Raw genomic sequence first — 12,510 nt, 5'->3', positions numbered from 1 at the left:
GTTTCTTATAGCATTTTTTCTCAACTTTGCAATGATGGTCTTAAAATGAAAATCGGTTGGGGGCTCACGGTGAAAACGGCCATTTTTTGACAAAATCCAATATGGCGACCAAATCCAAGATGGCCGCCAAAAAATATTTTACTCCATTTGGAAGTCCTGTTATTCTTCTTTACAAAATCGGACCATTTGTTAGTTGTTTCATGGCAAATTTATGAAATATCACATGATATAGATTTCAAGGTTTGCTCAAAATTCAACTTTTTTAAAACTGTTAGGCCCCTTGGCGAACGAGGGGTCCACTATTTCGAGGTATCAAAAGTGTTATTCTTATTTTTTAACCATTTTCAACCAATGAAGCGCAAAAGTTCCAATATTTGAAGACCTCCTGTCAGTAGTGGCCTCGTTTCAGCGAGAATTATTCAGTTTTAAAAATTTCAAAAATATTAATTTTTTCGTGTTTCCATGGTTTGAGGAAGGAACTATTTTTTATGTTTTTCCAAAAAACTTTTTTCAATAGCTATCAAAAATACAAAGAGGAATGAAGTTTTGTTTTTGGTAAACATTTTAAAAAGTGAAACTGCGTTACATTTCTGGTTCCATTCTCACAACTTAATGTCTAAAAAATTATTTCTCAAAGACTAAAACAAACCAGCTTTCTAGAAAAATATAAAAAGTGGCGGTATCTTTGGTCCTCAAACCATAATATCACAAAAAATAAACAAATATTTCTAATGTTTTTGAAATTCCATTGTACAATTTTTCTTGGTATGCTCATTAACATTCTGTCGGTGCATATATGCTGTACCTTGGAGTCAATTAGACCCCAAAATTCAAATTGCCATATCTTAGTGAAATCTCAACGGATTTTCTAACTTTTAGACAATTTAATGAACTGAATGATAAAATGATGAATGGTGACTTGATGAGAGGGGATCTTTTACAAAAGCCCAAGCGGCACACATTGCGCTCTTCTGGTTGCAGCAACTTATTTACGACTGAAATTAGTAGTCAAATATCGGTTGGTGCAACTGCTTTGTAACAACTGTGTTAGCAAGGAGGGGTTGTAGTAGAACTAGATCGAAAAATTTTCGGATTTATTAATATTTGTGATCTATACCACCTAGAACGATGCTTTCTTCTACATAAATATACGCAAACAAGAGATCTTTCGAAGAAATCTGTTGCAAATATGGATTCTCATTAAAAAGCTGGATCTACATTTGAGTGAAACTGTTTGGAGTCAATTGGTGTTTGTGCAGTTTGAAGCGATTAAAGGAAATTATGTGTGTCTGTACATTTGTCAAATGGAAGGTAAATAAGGACTAAATATATAGGAGAACGATGATGTCTAGAAAGATCAGGTCGTAAATTTAGTAGCTAGATGAAATGATTTAATGCACAAAAGGCCGTACCAAAAAACTTAAAGTTAATTTTTTTAAAGACAATCTTTACAATAAACGAAGTATGGTACAAGCAAATGAAAAAATTACAAATATGCATAGTATCCTTAGGGTAGGACAAACGTGAAAGGAAAAGAGCGAAAAATTAATTAATTAATATGATAGTATACAATACTATCATATAGTATAGTATACAATAATGCGTAGCCATTGAACCACGTGAGGACTGACCCTAAAACCAAACCATCCATATTTTGACAGATTTAAAGGTTAATCTCGAAAAAATGCAGGCACACAAAAATGTTCCCTTTGAACAAAAATTTTCAAATTTTCACTGAATTATATTAGAAGTGTATTTAATCCCGGTAGGCATTTGTTGTCAAGATTATTCAGCTCAAAATCTTTCACACCCGCAATGAAGTATTTCACCACGCACACATATAAAGATTTTTTGACATTAGCTGGGGCCCTCGCTGAGGCTGTTTGCAGTAGGAATAATATCAACAACATCCAATTTCAAACTCCCGGATCCTCTCCTCCACTCTTTGCTCTTTTCTCACTCCTACATAAACGAGCCTCAGCTAATGTCATTCTCGTTAGTGACGAAACCGCAAAATACTTCCATGAAAGTCCCGTATTATTCAGGAACAAATCAACCGCAACGATGTGAATGTGTCCTGAACCGGTCTGGAGAACGTATGATTATGACAGCAAACCACTAAATGCAGACAAGCAAAGGCAGCTAATCATAAACTCACTCGAAAATCTTTTCAAACGAAGCCGGAAATCGTCAGAGAGAAACATGGCAAAAATGGCAGAAGTTTCGCGATCCTCTGTTCAGAAAGCAAAAAAGAGAACTAATGTGAAAAGTTTGCAGACGTTCGACCGTAACGCGAAGCAAAATGCTGGAGGCAAAGAAAAAGAAGCTTTGCTGATGAAATTCGATAGCGTCGTTTTGACTGAAGAATCATCCTAGACAAGAATCGACTTCTGAAATAATGAATCAGGAAATTTATTGAAACGAGTACCGCCAGAAGAGGCTTCTGCCTTTTCTAGAGCAGTATGATCAAGACTGGTATTTTCTGATCCGACCTTGTGAGCTGACACCATTCAAAATCGACCAAACAGTGGTACAATGACAATGGCGTCACTGTGGCTTCCAAGAAGTGGAATCCAACCAATGAAACTCGAGTCATTTAATATCTGGACACAATGTTTATTTTATTGCAGCGCTCATGGTAGTCGGTATTTTATTGAAATGTTTCCTCTTTCAGTGCTCAAAAGTTCATCACAACTCGTTTTGTTTCAAAGAAGTTATACTTAATGGATACTTGATGGAAGCCGAACCGAAAACTAATAACGGACGTCCACTCTGAAATTACGACGTTCAAAAACCACGAAATCCTTAAAATTGACCGAATTGACCATGTGCAGGGTTCTCAAACAATTTCGTGAGCGGCATACTGTTGACCGGCAGGACCATAGCAAGCGTCTTACTGCATCGGAAGTTGAATTTAAAAGTGTTAAGAAATTCAATGCCGGCTAAAGCACCGTCAGTGGTAGCATTCATCTGCGAAAAGAATTTCAACCTCTCCGGGGTAGTATGATGATTTGTGCTATTCGAAGAAAAGTTCGAGATTTCATCGAAACATCCGAAAAAATCTATAATTTCATTTTTTTTTCTTTACAGTGAAATAAATGGTCTTCATTTTGAGTACTCAACATTTTTATTTCATTGAAATGGTTCCGAAATAAATCAATTTTTTGCGTCCTGATATTAAATGACTCAACCTTTACACAGGCACGAAACCCAATTGAGGAATACTGGTCGATGTTAAAGAAGAAACTAAACAAGAAGAAGAAGAAGGCTGGAACTGCAAATTGGCTGCCAAACAAATGGAAAAGCTGGCAGAATAATGATGAGCGGTGGCGGACGAGGTAGGACTAACCTCAATAGAAACACCATTCCCAGTCATCGATCCAGTTTCCAAGAACAAAAACAACCCTTTCGGTGTTTTTTAACAGCTTGGGTCAATCGTGACTTTTGCGGGGTTCGGATTTAAACCCGGGTCCTGAGCGTGAGAGGCGTGAAAGCTAACCACTACACTGAAATTGACCCGTTTTTCGGTATTTGAAATAAAAACAATTTTATATTATTTGTTTTCACATTTTTATTAACCAATCGTACTGGATAAAGATAATGCTTTATGTAAAATAAATAATGTGACAAAATATTGTCCATCGCCAGTGATTGTTCTAGTCTTGTAGAAGCAAATAAATTCCACGAATCCGAAAAAGGCTGCATCCCTCGTGACCAAGAATAACTCATGTCAACGAGTCGTCATTCCTTGGTCAGAGGTGAGGTACATTCCGGTGGCGGCAAGCCCCGTTGCTTCCATCGAAATAAATAGTAGTGGGACGGTTCCAAGTCTGATGAATATGGCGGGTGCGGTAAAACTTCGCAGTAACTGTTCTCCAAGTACATTTATAGTACGGTATAGCATTCAGTTTTGAATTTGATGTACAAAAAGCTGTGTGGCACCCAATTTCCTACTATTTCGGTGAACATGTATCGCGGCTAGTCAAACGAAAGCTTATTTTGTGTTTGGCGAGGATCTGTAGTAAGCAGGGTCTCTAATTTTACGACTTCATTTTTTTCTTTTTGTTCTTGATATCCAAATTGTAATTGTTGAGGTGTGAAATCAATTCGAATCTCGGCGGTACTGCTAGATAGAGTCCGTATGATTAATGCACCGAGGAGCACGGTGCTAGCGGACCCTGCAATATTTCGTTTTTTGTTATTTTCTATCTAATGCATTCATATTTTGGGCACGTGACTGAGCTGTTAGAAAACTCGGGATCGGTACTTAGGCTCTGTACTCGGGATTCGTATTGTAGCTCAGTACGGTCCGGAGAGCTGGTACGGTGTCACTCATAAATTTGGTGATCGGTGCGCAATACAAGTAAGAATTTTTCGTCAGACACCGCAAGCAAAAGTTTCGCTTGTTCCGGATGACGTCTGTCCGATCCTTACTTTTTACTGGGATGGTTACAGCCTACATCTTTATGAAAGACAGTGTTTGCCTTTAATAAATGAATACGAGTGAATGAATTGCTCGTCTGCCGTTCCCCGGCACGGTGTCGCACAGTGCGCTCCGAACACATATTACACAGCATCGGCCAAATGCATCGAAACTGAGACTTTGCGTGCTCAATTTTCACAAAACTTTTCGAAATGATTTTCTGCTGACCGGATGCCTAGAGCCCTAGATAAGGGCTTCAGTCTCATGATTACCGAATGCCAAGAAACCTGATTCGTTATCTTTGGTAGATCATAATAAACGACGTGGATGTAAAACAACGCGCGAGACTTTCCGGCGACGACGACTTTGTGAAAATGATCAAATATTCAATTATATTTCATGGTGACAGAGTCCTCGCGTGCGTTCTGTTCGTGAGATCATACCAAGAACCAATGGTCAATAGCAGCTAGACGGTATCGGACTAACATTGCTTACTCTTTCCAAACTGGTAGCATTAAACAATGTAATTGACCTCAGAATTTAATTGGGTAGGTGCATTAAAAATTGCACAATGACAAGCTCACACTCCGCATTTGTTTGAGTTTTGTTCATTTTATTATGCATTTCTGGTTATTGACGGAGCTCGGCTGGTGATGTCTAATGAAACTTTTATATATTTAACCTTCTTAATCTTAACTAATAGGTAAACACGTGTGTGGTAAAGGAAACTCGACGGCGCATGCAGGGGTGTGATACGAAATAAAGTAAGCTGACGCAACGCGACGGATGGATGGCAGCCAGCCAGGTGTAATGCATTCATTCATTTTATTACATGCGGTGTTGTCCCGTAATATTGTTTTCTCAGAATAGACAAACGAGACACGACTAGACTTCGCGATGCACACAGGTCGATAAAACTACGACGAGTTAGTCCAGGGCGCATACCGGTTGCAACAGACAACGAACCAAAACAACCCAATCACTCGAGACAGTGAATGTCACTATTCACGTGGATTCACAGACAGTAGCGCAGTTGAACTCATGTTAACAATTAGTAATTTTCATTTGTTGTTTTTGAAGAACGTAAAGTTCTTCAAAAAAAAAGCAAAATGTGTATTATTTGTACACATTTGATCCGGCGATAAATTCAAGTTAAACATTCCAAAATCCACGATTCGATTGAAATACTATATTATTGTCTTATCAACTCATATATTATACATATAGCAACGTTTCAGTGCTGGTTAGTTAAAAATTAAAACCGATACTCACTAGTCTTAAAAAATAGTCACATCCAGTGAATGATGATACGAGTAACAAACACATTTACATACAAGTAAGCAAAACTTTCGGATCTAATTAAGCAAATATTCTTAACTAAAATAAACAATAGGGGGAGGAATTCATGCTATTCCCAATAATGCCATTCAATTAAGGTACACATACAAAACGCGAAAGTGGCAATACAATTCGCCACTTCGTGAGTTAATTTAATTTCCTAGCAGCGCAGCGGAAGAGCTAAACGATCTGGTTAGTAACAGCAACCAAAAATATAAAATAAAATAAAACAAGCACGCGCATTCTAATTCGCAATTTAATCCTGCGTACTCACTTGACTTTCTGCTTATTGGATGACATCCACAGAGCCGATATTAGCTCTCGACATCTGTCGTAGTCACTTCGAAACAGCCTTATAATGGCTAGAATCTTTTTCAGAATATCTACATCTTTTGCCTGCTGGTTCTCGCTTAAATATGCCTCCAGAGCCCGCTCGAAACGGGCGGCCTCCCCATCGACCTGGGCAGCCGAAACGGCATCCGTTTCTAGCTTTGCCAGTTCCTGCGCTTCCCCGATCTCGTTGATGAGCTTATGCAACTCTATGGAAATCCGAGAAACACCATTAATCAATCGTCCACAGGTGAGTCGAATAGCTAGCGCACAGCTGAGACAAATTACCTTCCGAGTTACAATGTACGAAATCTTTGAAATCATTCGAACTGAACGAAATGTCACCGGCGATCGTGGTGGGAATGTGGCTCTCCAGAATTTCCTGAATAATGCCGGACTTGTTGAACTCCTTACTGATGGTCCCCGGCTCCGGCATGTGGCCCTGCGTCTGCACCATCGGGAATGGCTGATGAAGCGGTGGCAGCCGACTCGGACCGGGTACCATTTCGTTGGGAACGACGGTCGGTATTTCGCAGGAAACGTTGCCCGAGTGTACCCGTTGCCGTTTGCGCGATTGATTCACCAGCGTTACCATTCCGGGACGGGGTTTGAACTTAAACGGAACCGGTTCGCTTTGGCACTTGTCGCGGGGTCGGAACAGCTGCATGCACACCTCCACCGGTTCGGTGATGTCCTTGTTGTGGTAGGCGGGCGTTTTGAAGGCGATCGCATACTGATGGTGTACGTCCGCCTCCGAGAAGGAACCCCACCCGTGCCAGATCTCCCGGTCGAATTCGTCCAGCTCGTAGAAGCGGATTTTGATGTTATCTAAATCGAGTAAAAGAAAGTTTGTAGGGGATTAGTTATTACGCCAAAGGATGAATTGAACTTACTTTTACAAACTTTTTCAACAAACATGAAGATTTCTTCTCCCCCATCGACGCTGCCAACGGTAGAACTGAGTCGACAGATTTTGAGTTCCCCCGTAAGTGCACTTTCTGCAAAGCAACATAATCAATGGTTAAACGTTATACTTAATCAAAAGCAAATATAATGATCTTACTCATGTTATTAATGGGATTGGAATACACCGGCTCGCACAGCTGGGTCCACCGTCCCGACACCGGATCCACTTGGAATGCCTGGAAGCAGAGACAAACCTGATTCAGGTTCATCGTTTTTGCCATTTCCGCCGCCTCTTTCTGCAGCTGATGTTCTTCGCGGAGCGAAAGTTCTCGGTTCATTTCAACCATTCGCTGCTTTTTGATTTTTCTGCACAGCTCTTCGGCGATGTTCTTTTTCGCCGTGTGAATTATTCCCATGCCCTGAAAGGTGGCAACGTAACCGGTTTCAACGTTCACGTCAATATCGTGCGGATCGTTCAGATCGATCTCACCGCTTTTGATCACCAGGTGGTGCGAGTGAGCTGCCCTTTTGGACGGATCCACCTGGTACAGCGAGCATCGCACTTTTGCTTCCCCTTGAAATCCTCGTATTTCCACCGATGGGAACGTCTTTTTGCTCTTTTCCGTGTGGACACCCATCAACGAACCGTGCGTGCCGTGCATTTCGGACTGATACCGAAAGCGAAACTTGTCCACTGGTTGCTCCAAAATCACCAAGTGAGGCACGGTCAGTTCAATGCGTGGTTGTTCAGTCACTGCAATGGTAGGTAATAAATGTTAACAAACCTTCCGACCTTCGCCGTTCGTTCGTTCTTGCGCTGTTATCTTACCGTTTCCTTGAGCAGGGTAGTTGAATGTTTGCAGTCTGCCATCGTCCCCCACCGTTTGGGGACTGTAGTAGTGGTAACCGGTGGATATGTTAAGATTTTGCATATTGAAAGAACTCGTTTCGCTGAGTGTTGACTGCGGGGACATATTACTGGTGCTGGACGGAGAATTGCTCGAATAGTTCTGGTTGTTGTTCTCACTGGTACTCGGCGACGACGTCGAAGATTCCATCGAGAGCACCGAATAGGTCGGCGAAGACGACAGCTGCTGCTGCTGTTGTTGCTCTGCACGGTTGGGAAAAGAAAAGAAAAATTAGATCACAATTGACGTCAGTCAGTAAACCCGCCCGCACTCGAACGTGTGTGCCCGGCAGGAGACTTCGACTTTCAATCACTCGCGGCAGAGAAAGGCACGAACCGTGATTCATTCACCGAGCCATGTCGCACTGCTTCGGCTTCAAAATGCTGTCCCTAGCCTGATTAAACAAAATCTGTATTTCCCAGACCGTTCGGAAACGTTCTGCCATACTTCGCACGTGAGGTTAATTCTTGGTTGCAGCAAGCTACTCATTGAGGAAAATACCAGTGCCAATAAGATTTCTGAAAGACATATGACGTGTCCGGTGGAATGTGGGTTGAATCTCGAACTCAATTATATTTAGGAAAATATCTCTTCAGAGAGGTGTGTCATCAGGTGAGCAATTGTAGAATGTAAACAAAACCTACAAAATTTGGCACTTCATTACTATAGTACTTGTTAAGGTATTTCACAGTTCAAATTTCCTCTTGAGATGAAGAGGTCACACTAAAGAAAAGTCGACTTGAGTTGTTAATGTTGTTGAAGATCCAGTAGCAATCTAACTTACTGAGAAAAAGTAGCCTCTTCATTTGAACTATCCTATTAAAAAAAAATTTCCCAAAAACACGACGCGAACCAACCCAATCAACAACCAAACTAAAAGTGGGCCAACATCTTCGGCAGCGATTTAGTAAACTAATAACCCCGTGCAGCATGGCAATGACTCAGAGATCCAATTGTTCTTCACACCACTTTATCTATCGACTGCTCTACTATCAATCAGCCAGGTCACCACAGCCGGTCGACGGCAGTGCGCCTCCTCAAATCCCTTATCACGCGATACCCCATCACAATGACTCCTCCAGTGAGAATCCGCTTTTGGAGCCATGAATCATCATCGTCGTCGTCTGCAAGTAGGCAGCACCTCCCAAAACAAAACACAAAACTGCAAGCCCCCCCGAAAAACAATATTTACCTATCAAGTGACGACAAAATTGCGTCCACGGAGTCCCGTAGCCGTACATCGCAACTGACTTTATTTGTTGTTTGCTCTAACCGCAGACACCGCACTTCCTAGAGGGTTTATGTAATAGTCCAATAGTGGCCCGACCAAATACTCCCGAAACTGTAACACACTTTAGTCAAATGACGCTCAGCTGACGCCAAACTTATGGGACTCGCGAATCACGTCCAGCGCTTGTCGTTGTTCGAAGCGAAATCAATCTCGGAGGAAGTAAGTTATCGGTTTTGTGGCTCGCGCGCACACACACAATTGACCCGATATGCTGGACTGTCATGAGTAGGTCTCACCTGGTCTAGCGACCGGTCTTATCATTCAGCCGGTGGCTTATCAGCTAAGGGGTTCCACATATGCACAACGGTTTGTTGTCCGGTTTGAACCAAACCTCCACGACTAATTCGTTCCAGCTCGTCACCCAAATACTGTTCATATCTCTGTTCGCACATACATATTTTGCATGTGATTGGTGAACTTTTTTCCGCTATCGGAGATTTCGTTATCATGATTACTTCCGTTTCTAGATATGTTTTACTAGTGAAAGAAAAAAAAAGGGTGAGAGTACACGCGCATGTTTGAAATTCGTCATCAAAACAGCCAGCGTGCGAACCATGGGTAGCAAATCAATGTAATCTTTGGCGCTTCGAAAACGTTACGTCAAGGAAACGATATCCATCTGGCCCAATTGAGGGATGCCGGCTCGTGTTGACAGTTATGTAAACAGTCATGAATCGTGGAAGTGATAAAAAAAATGTAATCTTACCTTGTTCCAGATAGGATTTCCAGGAAAGAAAACATTGGCGTTTTCGCAGTAAAATGTTATCAACACTAATTATAATCATTAATGATTTCCGTTATTGAATTTTGTTGTTTGAAAATTAATACCCTAATGAACATTTGAAAGTTCAAAGTCCAGTTTTGAAATTCCTCTTTCATATCAACGCACAGAGAAAATCAGGTTGAAGTGATTTATTATTTTGACATCGGTAATAGGTATATGTTTTGTTGCATATACAGAAACATCAGTACTCGAGAAAATAGCGATTGTCGATTAGATATCTCATGTCTCTCAGAGGTCATATAGCCAGTTCGTGGAATTGCCCAAGACTTCAAGACTAATCTTTATGTCAGAGCTCTGGCCTTATTATTTTGCAGGATACCAGCGAAGCCTATGTAGTCGGTCTGTATGGAGATTTAAGATACTAATCGATGTGCCATTCATGTCAAGCGCATCTTAAGTCAATTGGCTTTCGTCTGATCTCAACATCGATGAAACATAAGTTAATTATTTAATTTATTTATGCTCTTGCTTTTCATCGACTACAGGTCAATTTACTTTACTTTTTTGGGAAGAGTAAATGCTTCATGTGACAAATGAAAAATTTGATGAATTGAAAAATCTTGAACTTACACTAAAAATATTGACTAAGCGAAAGTGAGAGTGGAACGCTCTTAATTTCTAGCTGAGCCAGTTAGTTTAATCAATTACACCACTAAGCCGTCTGATATTTCGCTTAGTCAATATTTTTAGTTTAAGAAAAAGATGTTCAAGCTTTTCATTTCTCACGAAGTATTTACTTTTTGCAAAAATAAAATTACTTATATTCGATAAAAAGAAAAAAATCTAAGTTCTCACTTTTTTCCAGCGCCTGCTGATTTCTTACAAGGAGTGCTACAGTTCAATGGCGTACCTCACCGGATAGAGGACATTCTAACGAACGGTGGTTTACAATAAGCAAAATATTTTATCATATTAGCGATACTAACTAGCGAGCATTTTATTCTGAAGTGTTCGAAGTTTGAGACTGTTCTAAGTTTAAATCAGAACGGTATAAAGTGGATCTCGACCGACGCGACGATTCGAATCAAAATAATGATAAAACAAGTTAGGGAGTGAATTCGTCGGAAACCTACATAATCCGGGCGGGCCATTAATGGACAAAAGCTTAGGTGCAGAAAACAGCGAATTAACGAAGAAGCAGATACAGGCTAGAGTGATATGAAGTTGGAAGCTGCTGCGAGGGAACGACGATTGAAAACCCTTTTTCCGATGAAAAAAAATGTGTTTGTAACAAAATACTTAAAACAACAAAATGATCGTCTATTCGCAGCGTCGTTTATGGCGGCCCATGCTACTACGGATCAAATTAATCCTCCAGAAATATTGAGAGTACAACGTGACCACGCGTCACATTTTCGTGGGTTTTAGAGCAGCATACGATACAGTTGAACGCGTACACCAATGGCAGACAATGCACGAGTACGGTCTTCCGGACAAACTGACGCGGCTGATCAAAGCTACCTTGGTGGAAGTGCAATGTGCGCGTTTCGGGGACACCGGGAATTCCTTTCGAATCACGCAGAAGGTTGCGGCAAGGGGATGGACTGTCCTGTATGTTATTCAATATCGTTATTGAAGGTGTGATCCGGCGAGCGGGCATCGAAACGATAGGAACGATCTTCAGCAAGAGTTGCCAACTCCTAGCCTTCGCAGACGACCTAGACATTGTTACATTATTGAGACGGCGGAGGCAATCTACACCAGACTAAAAATCCCGCAGAAAATATGCCTAAAACCAAAACAACAGAAAGCTGCGTTGTGGTTAACAATACGGGAAACAATATTTCCTTCAATTTGAGATATGAGAATGCGTGCTTGTTTGTTTTTAAAAAACAATTGAGAGAAGCACATTGGAACAATCGGAAAGTTTTCGTGAATGAATTCGGTGGCAATCTAAATATTTGTTGAAAACAAAAATTTAATTTAGATAGAAGACTTATACGCTAAAAGAGTAGAAAAATATGGGAGTAGGATACTGTGATTGAAAAACATGTACTATTATTTTATTATTAATTATCGTTAAAAAAAAAAGCTGAAAATTGAACCTCCTTTTCCCTCCGCAAGATGCTTCAATCTGGGAGCATGCGCCGCCGCATAAAGCTGACGATGTACAAAACGCTAATCAGACCGGTAGTCCTCTACGGACTTGAGACAATAACTTTGCTTACGGAGGACATAGGGTATGTTGCTACATCGTCGTAATTGCCTATTCCCGTCCTATCCAACACAAATTATTAAAAATATCAGCATTTTTATGACACACAATGCAAAACTAGTTATTCCCTAATATTTTAGTTAGTTGTCTATCATACGCGATCAATCAAAGTGAGCTGAGATCCATTTAAATGCTTTTTATCATTAAAGAAGTCCTACCAGCCAAATTTCCTACGTTTTTTCGTGCGACGAAAAAGACAATGTCGGCTAATCGTTTTAATTTCCGTCATTCATAAAATGAAAATAACTCACGCAAGGCATTGTCGTTATTTTACAGCCAAGAAAACTTGCCTGACCTGCAGAAATTTTGCAGAAT

At 40.6% G+C, this 12,510-nt stretch overlaps 1 protein-coding gene across 2 annotated transcripts in view; it reads right to left on the bottom strand.

Annotated features, from left to right (window-relative positions):
- The window catches only part of LOC128733917 (nuclear factor NF-kappa-B p110 subunit), a 35,984-nt gene that overhangs the window by 4,166 nt on the left and 19,308 nt on the right, over window positions 1–12,510 (bottom strand). For both annotated transcript variants that reach the window (XM_053827788.1, XM_053827789.1), the window contains exons 2-6: window positions 7,827–8,108; window positions 7,155–7,751; window positions 6,985–7,089; window positions 6,380–6,919; window positions 6,036–6,300 (exon numbers count right to left, since the gene is read on the bottom strand). In XM_053827788.1, coding sequence (XP_053683763.1) covers window positions 6,036–6,300; window positions 6,380–6,919; window positions 6,985–7,089; window positions 7,155–7,751; window positions 7,827–8,108 — 1,789 coding nt within the window. The remainder of the gene's footprint in view (window positions 1–6,035; window positions 6,301–6,379; window positions 6,920–6,984; window positions 7,090–7,154; window positions 7,752–7,826; window positions 8,109–12,510) is intronic.

The sequence above is a fragment of the Sabethes cyaneus genome, chromosome 2 (assembly GCF_943734655.1).
Source record: "Sabethes cyaneus chromosome 2, idSabCyanKW18_F2, whole genome shotgun sequence".
NCBI classification, from domain to species: domain Eukaryota; kingdom Metazoa; phylum Arthropoda; class Insecta; order Diptera; family Culicidae; genus Sabethes; species Sabethes cyaneus.
The sequence above is the reverse complement of the archived record's forward strand: the minus strand, read 5'-3'. Positions and strand labels throughout refer to the sequence as shown.